General features: G+C 42.4%; 1 protein-coding gene across 2 annotated transcripts; it reads left to right on the top strand.

Annotated features, from left to right (window-relative positions):
- The first annotated feature begins 426 nt into the window (after positions 1-426).
- Positions 427-12,937, top strand: samd1b (sterile alpha motif domain containing 1b). 2 transcript variants are annotated; one of them, XM_034239087.1, is made up of 7 exons: positions 427-1,675; positions 3,686-3,902; positions 4,281-4,411; positions 8,647-8,683; positions 8,787-8,907; positions 10,409-10,523; positions 10,649-12,937. In XM_034239087.1, the coding sequence occupies exons 1-7, from the start codon at positions 542-544 to the stop codon at positions 10,790-10,792; spliced, it is 1,899 nt and encodes a 632-aa protein (XP_034094978.1). In that variant the 5' UTR covers positions 427-541; the 3' UTR covers positions 10,793-12,937. The 2 variants fall into 2 exon arrangements, with proteins under 2 accessions (XP_034094978.1, XP_034094977.1); XM_034239086.1 differs by having other exon boundaries at positions 8,551-8,683.
- Positions 12,938-13,189: the final 252 nt, after the last annotated feature.

Genomic DNA, 13,189 nt, shown 5'->3' with positions numbered 1-13,189 from the left:
ATGGTGGAGCTCCTGTGAGTTTGGAAAACAGTGAATTGTAGATTGTGACATAACTCAAATGAAGCCTTAGTGTTGTAGCCTGGAGGTCAGACATCTATCATTGCCATCTGATGCGGAAAGGAGCCTACATCCACCCATCTGTTGACCACCCTATTCAGTCTGATTCAGCATGATGTGTTTCAAAACACGTCTCCGCCCTCACTGTTTGTTCCGCGCAGTTGTGTTTCTTTGCGTCTGTTCAGATTTTATAAACGTCGGTTTGATCAAATCTTGACTGCGAACAAAGACTCCGATGCGCCCAAAGCCAATTCCACCTTAATTTTGAGTTTTGTGCAGGAGACATGCGCCATCTTCGGTCCACCTTAAGCGCACATTGTGGCCAACGAACGAAAGCGTACCAGCCAGGCTTCCGTCCTCATTCTCCAGCCGGGGATCGCACTCTGGCTTCCCTGCTTTGACATAGCGTCACTTGTGAAACAGAAGAGGAGGAAGGAAGAAAAGAGGCACTCGGGCCAAAACCCATCTGCACCAGCAGGAGAAGATGTCCGAGCCCAATAAGTACCGAGAGTGGATCCTGGAAACAATCGACTCTCTCCGCTTGAGGAAAGCCCGTCCCGATCTGGAGAGGATTTGTCGAATGGTCCGAAGACGACACGGGTCAGACCCGGACCGAACCAGGACAGAACTGGATAAACTGATACAAGAGCAGACCGTGCTCAAAGTTAGCTACAAGGGCTCTATATCGTACCGGAATGCGGCGAAGGTGCAGAGGAAAAGCCGAAAGAAGAGTGAGTTTACGGCCGCTGGCAGTAGCAGCAGCGGCGCGGAGGCAGCGAGGGAGCGGACCAAACACCACCATCCGAACAACAACAGTGCTCACAGCTTCACCGACCAGGAGGAGGAAGAGGAGGACTCGGAGCCCAGCCCAGGTCCCCACACTCAAACATCAGCCACCGACAAGAAGCCCAAGCCTGCCTCCAGCCCGAGTAGCGGAAACGGGTTCCAGAGCTGTGGCGCAACATCGGGCTGCGCTGTCGGGAGCGGCAGTGAAGAGGAGAAAGCAAGTGCACCTAGAGACGAGGGATTAGGACAGCAGGGAGTGGGGGACTGTAACATAACACACGCACACGACGACGGCGGTGGCGATGCCAGCGGGATAACGCCGAGCGAAGCCGATGCAGTTCGGGGAGAAAAGGAGCGATGTTTGTCCCGAGATGACACCCAGAACAAAACTTCCTCCGGGAGCGTCGGCGACCACCCGCAGCAACAGAGAGAGACTGCGCCCCTCAAGCCCAAACTTGAAGGAGGAGGAGGAGGGGGCACCAAAACAGCGGGGAACCACGCCAACTCCGACCTGGGCGACAGACTGGTGGCTTCTGTTCGCCGCCTGTCCGAAAAGAGCATCCGAGGGGGCTCTACCAGCGCCACCAGAGGCCACATGCAGCCGCTCGGGCTGAAGGAGATCGTGGGCTACCTGAGCAGCCAAGAGCGGCTGTCGGAGGAGAAGCTGACCCGAGGCAAAGTCAAAGTGGTCATGGAGAGAGAGGTGGCGAGGGGCCGGCTACGCAGGACCCGCTGCGGGAACATCACTTTGCCGCTGAGGGGGGTGGTGACGGAGGACCCGAGGACCGCGGACAGACTTGTGAAGAGCGCACTGCAGGACACGGTGACAAAGGTGGGCTCCGATAACTTAATATGTCCAACACGTCCCGGCTGTACTGGGCGCTGAACGCTTGCTTGTTGATTGCTCGCTGATAAATTGATGATGTTAAAATCGCACGAAAGCCACTAGGACGCGCTCGGCTTCGCTCGCCTCGTTCATGTTTCTAGTTCTACTACGTCGATATTTTACATTTAAAAGTGTTTGGGACATATTTCACACATTTAGAGAGATTCATCTTTCCACCGTGCCTGCGTTTGTCCTCTGCCGCCTCGGTTAGTGAGTGAATGTGTGTGTGTGTGCACACATGCGCGTGTGCGCGCACATGCGCGTGTGCGCGCACATGCGTGTGTGTACATGCGTGTGTACATGCTGGAGCAACGGAGCGGCTTCCCCGGCTGTGCGCGCGCACCGTTAAGAGCGTCTCTGCACGGCGCGAGCACGAGCCGCTCTGGTGTGGTGTGGTGTGGTCTTCAAATCATGCTTGGGGTCCTTTATGTTTCGCATCTCGCTCTCAAGAACTTTGGCTGCGGACGGACTGGGCCTGCCTAGCGGGAGGCGGTGTCTGTCTAAACTTGAGACGTGCCGCTGCCGCTCTGTGTGTAGCTCGGGCCGACCTGCGGAGGACCAAACAGCCTCGTGTCTGTTCCTCATGTAACATCGGTAAACATTTTGTGAGGGCGCGTTTTCTAACCGTGTAGTTTTGTTTTCCTCTGCCGTTTTATGCCTCATTAAATCCTTCGGATCTTTTCTGACAGCACGCTCTCCTCCCTCCGCGGTGCACACTCGAGTTGTAGGCGGCTATCGTTAGCGTCAGTGGTGGAAAAAGTATTGAGATGCTTCACTTGAGTAAAAGAAGACATTAGTGCCAAGATACTCCATTAGAAGTTAAAAGTCCAGCATTCAAAATCTTACTTAACTAAAAGTACAATAGTATTATCAGCTACATGTAGGCCTACTTGTAGGCTATAACAAGTAAAAGTATACTTTACCTTTATGTGTGTATATCATTATATTTATACACTGATTACAAATATAAACTGAATAGATATAAGTGCACAGCACATTTTAAAGTGGCCTTTTATTGTGACCAGCCTAAGGCACACTGTAATCATGCTGTCTAATCAGCATCTTGATATGCCACACCTGTGAGGTGGGATGGATTACCTCGGTAAAGGAGAAGTGCTCACTATCACAGATTTTTTCAGATTTGTGAACAATATTTGAGATAAATGGTTATTTTGTGTATATAGAAAATGTTTTAGATCTTTGAGTTCATCTCATGAAAAATTGGAGCAAAAACAAAAGTGTTGCATTTATATTTTTGTTCAGTGTAGTACCATTGTACCTAAGTTCAAACATTACAAAAAATATAATGTGTCAATTATTAAATTTATAAAACATAATCCCTGAAAAATAAACCCTGGAGCTATAAAATTAATTGTGAAATAATAGTTGTATCCTTTTTTGTTCATCTATTGGTTTGTACTGTATTTTAAAGTGTACACTAAAGAAAGTTGGTGTTGTCGCGCAGATTCTGCTGCCCTCTAGTGGTAAATAGTCAAATAACAACTGGTGAAATGGATTACCTCGGTAAAGGAGAAGTGCTCACTAACACAGATTTACACAAATTGGTGAGCAATATTTGAGAGGAATCAGCCTTTTGTGTATAGAAAAGGTCTTAGATCTTCGAGATAGATGCATTTTGTTCAAAGTAGCTAAAGCTGTTCAGTAAATGTAATTATTCCCTTTTTAAATATTGAAGTAGAAATATAAAGTAGGATAACATCGAAATACTCAAGTAAACCTGTACCTCAACATTGTACTTGAGTAAATGTACTTAGTCACTTCCCACCTGTGGGAGTGGGAGTTGTGTGTCCTCTTTCCAAGACTCCGCTCAGGGTGCAGTGAATAAGAACTGTGCTCAAACTCAGGTGTCGCCCCTTTCACCTCAGAAAACATGATTTATCTCCAGTTTGTTCTTAATGGAGACATATTTTAATGCAACTTTCTCTGTCAATGCAGCCGCTGTCCCCCTCTCCCAGGGAGAATGAGGCGATGGAAACAGCCAGTGAAGAAGAGGAAGAGGAGGAGGATCCCCGGAGCTCAGACGAGGAGGAAGGTCTATCCCCTGTAGCCATGACAACCGATCCGGAGCTCATTGAGAAAACCTCAGAAGATGCTCCAGAGATCCAGGCGGCATCAAAGCAGGAGAGCTCCCCGCAGCAGCACGGGGGTAAAGGTGTGTCCACGTGCGTGTAGATGTGCGTCCTGGAAAGACCCCATTAATCTCCCTTTTTTTAAATTATTAAGCCTAGTACAAACATTTAGTTACATTACCTTTTTATTATTGCTGTTTAAAATAAGTTGAAGTCATTTATGTTTATTTTGTGCCTTGTTTTCCCTGTAAAGCTCACTTTCTTTGTACCGATTTTGTGAATTTACTGTATAAATAAAATATGATTACATAAGAATTGTTAATATCAATACACAATTATCATTCCATCAACTATCAATCAATATGAATTTGAATACTATAATTATTATAATAACACAATTGAAGGCTTGTCTTTATCTCTTCTCTTCCCTCTTTTCCTCTGGGTTTGCTTGCTGGTCTCAGGGATGGGTGGGATTGATTCCCTCACCAGGACGGAGCTTCCATCTGTTCAAGGAGCTTCACTGTGCTCATGTAACAGCGCACACTTAGAGGAGAGAGCTGTCCGTCCTGATCAGCTACAGAAGGAGGCACATGTGAGTGAAAGCTTGTTTTAAATCAATGATTACTGATCAAAATCACTATAACGGCAGCAATGAAATAAAACATTCTTTGAAAACATCGCTTTACTACATCTTTGAAAAAGGCAAAAAATGCCCCAAGAATATACTAAAACATGTACTACTTCTCAAGTCCTTCACCAGTTATGGAATTACATTGAGATAATCTAACTTGTATATATAATACTATTGTTTAAAAATACCTTGATTCAAGATACTAATGTTGCTTGAGTAAAAGTACCAACAAATTATTTTAATTAGTTCCGAAATATTTGTCCGAAATGAAAGTAAAAGTACTGATGAACAAAACCCAGTTTTGTGTACTAAACGTTATATTATTGAGTCTTAGTGCAGTGTTTTTCAAAGTGGGGGCCCTAACCCCCGGGGCGCCAGGGGGGTCACGCAAAGTTTGAGGGAAACAGGATTTTTTTTTAAAACATTTTTTAGATGTTATTAATAACTGCATATCTATCAATCTATGTGTCCTTTGATGCCAATCTTTTCATATTTTTTGTTTTTGAATCGCACAACCGCCCTTCAAGCCAATCAGAATCGAGCTGCCGCTACTGAGAGTGAAACTGAGTATCTGCTCAGTTTTTGGAGCAAGTGAGAGCTAGTGAATATTTCGCTCTGCAGCTGGATGAGAGCACGGATGTAGCAAATGTCGCAGAATTGCTTGCATACATCAGATTTATTTAAAAAGGCAACTTTGTTGAGGAAATATTATTTTGCAAAGCACTGGAAGGTAGGGCCACATGAAGAGACATTTTCCAAGTTTTAGATGAGTACATCATCTCAAATGGACTTGACTGGTCTCGTTGTGTGGGTGTGTGTTCAGATCTATGGTTCAGATGGGGCAGTGGGGCTATGACAGGCAAAAAAAGCGGAGTGACAGCTTTGATCAGGCAGAAGGCCCCAAATATAGTGGCAACGCAGTGCATCGCTCCATCGCGAGGCACTTGTACAAATCATTTAAAAAAAAAATTGCAACAGGGGGGTCCCCGCCAGAGGGTAATGCTATATGGGGTCCTTGGCATGGCAAAGTTTTGGAACTCCTTAGTGTGATGGATTAGCATGCATGTTATTTTAGCAGTTCAAAGCAGTGCTCATTTTTATTACGTTATTATAACAGAATTGTAATGAAGTAGAAGTTCGAAATACCATGATGAAATATACAGAAATACTAAAAATCCTTAGTTTTTATTATTTTTTAGAACAAAAGGCTCACCGTGTTGCATAACAAATCTTTCTTAAGACACAACAGTTATTAGATACATCCCTCACACACGAGCGCCATGTAACGGAGCGTCCACACAGCAGCGTGCGTTGACGCTTGGAGGTGGGCGTATCTGAAGCTTGGGGATTCTTTGCGAGCAACGCGACCAACAACCAATCACATGAATCTCCCGCCCCCGACATACAAAGCAATATCAATGTTAAAACGAAGTAAACTGGATATAAAATCCCCAAACAGGCGAAAACCTACCAGTTTCACCCCACTGTCTCTGCCACCTCCCTCCATGCCTCGCTCCTCCGGTTTGTATCCCGGTAGATGAACAGAGACTGATCATACAGCACCGGGTGATTCACTACCGCTATAATGAATTTTCCCTCCATTTTTTTGAATATGAGGAAATGACCTGCGTAGTCTCTCCCAGCATACACACGGTTTGATTGGCTAGCGCTTGTACTGGCAGATTTGCATAAACGGGATTTCATTGGCTGATGCCTCCGTTGAGGCGTCAAAAGTTGAACATTGCTCAACTTTTGAAGCCAGCAACGCTCCACGTCGCTTCCCAAAATGCAGTTCAGCTAAAAGTGACGTCACCCCATTCAAAGTGAATGGGCAGAAGCGTTGGAAGCTTCAACGCACGCCGCTGTGTGGACGGGCCGTAAAGGTTCTGCAGAAAACACACTTTGATGAGGAGGACTGTTAACAACAGAAATACACACAGACCGTTGTGTCTGTTGTATCTACATATAGCAACAGTTATGAAATACTATACAACTATATGCATGATATACAATACACTTCAATGTTCATCTCATGTGCAACAGCACACACACACACACACACACACACACACACACACACACACACACACACACACACACACACAACAAAATAATACACACATATCAGAAGAAAATGAATATTTGACATAAAATAACCCAAAGCATTGAAATCTAAAAATCTAAATGTGACTGGGGGTGAGATGTAATCTGTGTAAATGTGTAGATTTGTTTAAAGGTAGGCTAGGTAAGAATGGAGAAACCAGCTCGAGTGCGCTAGAATTTGAAAGTACGCAGCCGGAAAAAATCTGCCTCTTCCTTCAGACTTCCTCACAGAGCCCCTCCTCCAACACACATGAACGCACACATGACCAATGAGGGCACGAGATAAGTTTGTGCACAGATGGAAGGCTGACAGGCAGGTAGGCCATCCAGTTATTTTAGCTGGGCCGGCTCAGATGATTGGTCGTGCTTTTTACAGCGCCACGGCTTCCACAGATGACATTTAATGTATTTTTTGTCAAAGCATTTCATATATTCATTGCTATCGGGACGTTAAGAGCATTCCATGGAATATAACAAAAAGTGTTTCTGAAGAGAATTACCTACCCCACCTTTAAGTGCTCTTCATCATTAATTAAAACACACTTTCAGTGTTGCACTTGGACTAGCTGTAACCAGAGTGAGAGCAAACCATCCAGCTGCACTTTTAAAAAATGAATCAATAATCACAGAATTGTTCGTGAAGGTTTGAAAAGTCACAAAATAAAAAAAACATGAACAATAATTAACCAGATGAGCTGAAGCACATGTGCTTGCTATCCTAGGAAATTGAGATTTTTCTCTCGTGTCTCGTGTCTCGTGGAACACAAGTGTTGTACTGCGCCTTTAAAAACGCTCCTTTGTTTGCCCTTTTCTCTGATGCGGCAGTCAGGAGAAAAATAAAGTGCCGCGTAAAGGACTCGCATACAGAGCACAAAAAAAGAGATGCAGATTCCAGTGTGTTTCTATTTGATACATAAAGGTGCACAGAAAGTGTTCATAGAGGGCAAAAGTGAAAACCTTTCACAATTTTGACCTCTTCAATAATTTTGGGAGAAAAATGTGTTCCATTATGTGAGTCAAATCCAGCCATGAATATTGACAGGCATGATGGTGTCTTTAAAGCAGTTGCCGCTATGTTTGTGCACACATGCATTAACCAAAACAACACCGCACGACACATCATACACGCAATACATCATCAGAAGCAATGTTACATGCACCATAAAGACCAACAACAGCACACACACACACACACACACACACACACTCACACACACACACACACTCACGTAAGACGCATACATATTATTTAAAAAAAGAATATCTCTGATGCTTTTAACATCATCTCCCCCCTGTCTCAGATATGCTCTTTTTGTCATGCTTATCATTTAGTTGCGAATCAGAAAATAGAATTTGTGCAATCATACAAATATCTCGGGACAATTATTGACTCAAAATTGAGCTCTGATCCAAACTGTGAAGCTGTGTGCAAAAGGGGGCACCAGCGTTTGTACTGTCTTAGGAAACTGTCCTATTTTAACATTGACAAAACCATGATGATTATGTTTTATCGTGCTTTTATGGAGTCAATTCTGTCTCTTTCACTAATGTCATGGTTTGGTAACCTGACTTTACAGAGCAGAACCTCTCTGAGTCAGATCGTAAAGTGGTCCAGCAGACTGATTGGTGAGCCACAGCTAAACCTGGAGACCCTGTACCTCAGGCAGTTACAGCGGTTATCCAGCTCCATATTAGACGATGACTCCCACCCTCTGCACTCAGAATTCAAGCTTCTTCCTTCGGGCCGGAGGTTACTTGTCCCAAGGAGTAGAACGAAGCGGTATAAAAACAGTTTTATCCCAGCCGCTATTGCACAAATTAACACATCATAGGAGCGTCACACAGATGCCTTTTTATTTATTTATGAATTTTGAATTATAGTGTTTTTCTTCTTAAATGTTTTTGAAATATTTTGAGATTTGGTTGAGCAGGGTGTACTTGCACTTTTTGTTAGTCCTTTTATTAGAGATGTGTCTGTTGTCTGTGTTTGTTTTTAGAGTGTGTCAGGATGGATCCCTTGTCTTTTTCTCTGCAAACAAAATGTACCTACGGGTACAAATAAAGAACCTGACCCCTCTCTCCTCCACATACAGGATGACACAACCAACCACACCTCCTCAGGCTTTAACAGTGAGTTCTGCTTTTTACAGATCATCTCAAAAGAAGTGTGTATGAGTTTGGTGGCTTGCAGTGACGACAGTTGATCACACTGCAATCTGTTTTCCCATCGTAGGCCTGGAGTGTAAGACAGAGGTTGGCATGTCGTCCTGCCTGCTCACACCCACTGCCTCCCCGAGAGACTCCGGCGTGTGTGAGGAGCGAGGGATGAACGGAGGACTTGGCGGTGGAGGAGGGTGAGTAGAGCAGAGATACTGGAGACGCTATGACTAAAGTCCAATTTGACTTAAAGCACGTTCTCACTCCACTGTAGTCCCATTTCAGTGGTCAATAAATCACCAGACATTGCATGTTCTTTCCTTCGTGTAATCCAAGTTGACTCTTTCCCTCTTTTCCCTTTGGCCACATGAGGGAAGCATAAACACATTGGGAGGGCATCCCCTTTTAAAGTGATGTGGCACATTTATCATATCCAGAAGTTATATACCACCATTATTAGTACTTTTGGAGATGTGTCTCTGTCTTTCTGATCAATGTCTAATATTCACTTTCTTTTACCTCTGTATTTGGTCTTCTCCAACTACTAAGGGAAATATCTGTCTCTTTAGCATCTAAAAGCTACACTTGGTTCACCAGCTAGTCTCTTACTGAATCTCTATTTGCTTGACGCTGAGCCAGTAGTGTAACGACAGTTACAAAAACAATGTGAACAATGAGTTACAACTCAATATAAAGCTCTGTAAAGCCAAGTATCAAAATATTGATTATAGCCTTTTAAATAGGGTCAAGCCATTTCATATGAATCAGAACGTAACATATCATTCTCCTGTTTACACTAAAACAGTGCAGTGTCAATATTAAAGCTACAATTTATTTATCAGTAAAAACATTGACCTAACAATGCTAATTGTAATTAAATAGCGCTTTACCGAGTGCTCAAAGACGCTTGCTAATTCTCCCATTCTAATAGAGCAAACACATAATTTATATATATATAATTAATTTATTTATTGAGGTCCAAATCTCTTAACAACCCAGAAGTTGGTACAGAGAAAAAAATATATAATAATAATGATAATGGTAATAACATAAAATATAGCTGTATATATATATATATATATGTATATGTATATGTATATATATATATGTATATGTATATGTATATATATATATGTATATGTATATGTATATATATATGTGTATATATATATATATGTATATATATATATATACATATACACACACCACCTCAATAGGAATTCTAAATAAATGCTTTCTTGAATGGCCTTGTCCTAGGTATAAAACATGCAAGTACAAGCACATTGTGTAAAACACTCTCACCTAGAATCACTAGAACTCCTAGCCAATTGTCCAATCAGCAAGTTTCAGTCTATTCTGTAAATTATTCGAGAAGAATAGGCAAAACTATCAGAAGGTTGTCTCTCCCAGATTAGTATTTACTGCAGGAACATGTTATGTTAGCCTCCGCCCACAACAGGTGTTATAGGTATAATGTCTGTAAAGGCACACGAGTGACAATAAAAAGGGGGTAGTTTTTTTAAGGAATCATTTGATGCTTCATGAATCCGAAAAAAGGGAATAAACCCCTTTTATAAACCCTGGAATAAAACACAAAACTACATTCCTTATTTAAGCTGTCTTCATTCCAAGAGTTTACGATTTCCAGATCCCTTCAGGTTTTTAATTGGCCAACCGCCGTCTTCCTTATCTCTCTAGTTTTATAAAGTCCGAGGGGACCATTGGGAGCCCGATGGACTGGACAGTGTCCGATGTGGTCAGTTATTTCACAGAAGCAGGTTTCCCTGAGCAGGCGGCTGCATTCGGGACCCAGGTGAGCCTGTCAATCCCATTAACGGCCACTAGAGGACACCAGAGACACGGTTAATGTCTGTACTTGAACCTCTCACAGCTGTAACCCACATCTACCTCCCCACATTGCTTTGCTCTCCTCATTAGGAAATTGATGGCAAGTCTCTTCTCCTGATGCAGCGTAACGATGTTTTGACCGGCCTGTCGATCAGACTCGGCCCCGCCCTCAAGATCTACGAGCGCCATGTAAAGGTTCTGCAGAAAACACACTTTGATGAGGAGGACTGTTAACAACAGAAATACACACAGACCGTTGTGTCTGTTGTATCTACATATAGCTCCAGTTATCAAATACTATACAACTATATGCATGATATACAATACACTTCAATGTTCATCTCATGTGCAACAGCACACACACACACACACACACACACACACACACACACACACACACACACACACACACACACACACACACACACACACACTGTGAATGCTCTGTCCCAGAAACAACACACAAAAGTAGAGCTGGAAAGGAGCCAAAAGGAGCACAAATGTTGGAGTGAGTAAGAAGACTTAAAATGTAAGATGCAGAGGATGCACAAAATAATGCAATATCCCCAATATCAAGCACTTTGAAATGTATCGACCAAACTGTGCAAAATGTTTTCTTTGTGTTTATATATTAGTTTGTTCTGACCTTTATGCACATTTTGAAAGAGGTCGGGTCTGTGTGGAAGTTATAAAAAAAACCTTTGGCTTTTTGAGGCACTGATGCAAGGGTTACTTGCTTGTAGGTGTGTGTTTTGTACACATACTGTGAGTGTGTGTAGAGGCATGGAATAGTAGGTTGGATTGAGCAGAAACATTCCCTGAAACTTAGATGGTTGGCTCGCTGACCCGTCAGTCGTCCTATAAGGATAAAATCCCGTGCAGGGTCGATGACCTTGTACAAGGTCATTGGACAAAGCAATAAACTCGTAATTCCCCCCTAGATGTTCGAGAGGTTGTTGGATCTTGTCAGCTCGCTGATCGGCAGTATATTTCAGATATAAAACTCTTTGACATAATGTTTTTAAGCAGAGCTCGCATGATCTGTTCTGACCTATGCATCAGCACATTGGGGGCCAGTTTCACAGACAGATTGTGGCTTAGATCAAACCAGTCAGACTCCGAGATGTCAAAATGATCGACTGTAAAAATGTTTGAAACATCATGCATTCTTATTACTCTACTCTTATTCTAATCATGAATCGAGAGCCATGTTTTCCCTTTATATAGTTGTTGGGTGCCACTGGTCACCATTGTAACCAGGTGATTGTAGTCATAGAAACATGGCTCTTAGTTCAGAGTTAGCGTTGGGGTACAGCAGCTTAATTTTAGGTCCCCAATTTTTTTTAACTTGCATTAGACTCACCTTAGTAGGATATTAAGACCGGACTAACACTACACACAAGTCTTTATATGAAACTGGCCTCAGAAATATTGATCAAACACGCCGGCTCACTGAACTGAAATCAGCAGAACAATCGGATCTCACTTAGAGTGTAAGTATATAAAAAATGATGTCCATCCAATACATCAGCCTCCATTTTGTAAGTAACTGAGAAACAACTATCTAACTGAAAGATGTTATGGCAGGGTAAAGCTGAGTCAATCAATAATCTCATAACACCAGCATTTTTCAACTATTACCGGTCAAACCTTAGAAAACCAATGCTGCCAAATGATCACACGTCTCATTCCCACCGTCACTGTCACGACAAATATTCCAGGTTTGGTATCTTTGTGCATGAATTATAAAATGATATTTATCTTTTCTCATATTTGTGTTTATCTTCTGTTTGTCATGTTCTGAATGTTTTCAGTCCACTCTCAACACACCAATAGTTCTTAAAACCTCCTCTACCTCTTTCCCCTTCACTTTCACTTACTTTGCATATCCAGAAACACGTTACAGTAGGCCTGTCACAATTCTGTTCTTAAGAATTTTCAGAATGTGAAAGAAATATTAAAATATCACAAAAAAAGACCACACGTCCAAAACAAGTTAGATTAGTTTTTGGTCTCTGTTAACAAAAATGTGCAATACCCAAATCATTGAATGTTGGCTAAAGTGTTGGTGACATTGTTATGTAAACAAAAATGCATGGAAAACAACATGCATATAACAACAGGTAGTACTGAGATCAAAAATGTTTGAGTTCACATACTTTAGTCTAAATTTCAAGTTATTTCACTTATTTTAACATGTATGTTACTATTTTTGTTGCCACTGTTATCAATCAAATCAATTCATTGTCATTAGTTGAACCTGTTGGAGCGGACAGCTGTGTCTGAGTCCAGATTCTCATGAGGGTAATGTACAGTGTGTCTCAAGTTATTTGTTAAAATACTTTTTTTGTAATAAAAGTTTTAATTAAAACACCAAAGTATGTCCATCCTGAGTGTGAGTGCATGTTCTTTGACACACGTGCTTATGTGTGAGGAAGGGAATCCAACAACAGCAGCTCCCTTCAGTCACAAGAAGTCAAAGACCATGAAACACATCCGGACAAGACAGACTAAAAGTCTGTTCTTTTGGAAATAGGCTCTATACCCACATTTGTTATGACCCATCAATATTTCAGAGAGTCAGGAAGTGTTCTTCATGACAAGCTAGTGCCTGCATTTGCTGGGAGGAGG

This window comes from Gymnodraco acuticeps, unplaced genomic scaffold (assembly GCF_902827175.1).
Source record: "Gymnodraco acuticeps unplaced genomic scaffold, fGymAcu1.1, whole genome shotgun sequence".
NCBI classification, from domain to species: domain Eukaryota; kingdom Metazoa; phylum Chordata; class Actinopteri; order Perciformes; family Bathydraconidae; genus Gymnodraco; species Gymnodraco acuticeps.
This window is presented reverse-complemented; position numbering and strand designations above follow the sequence as displayed.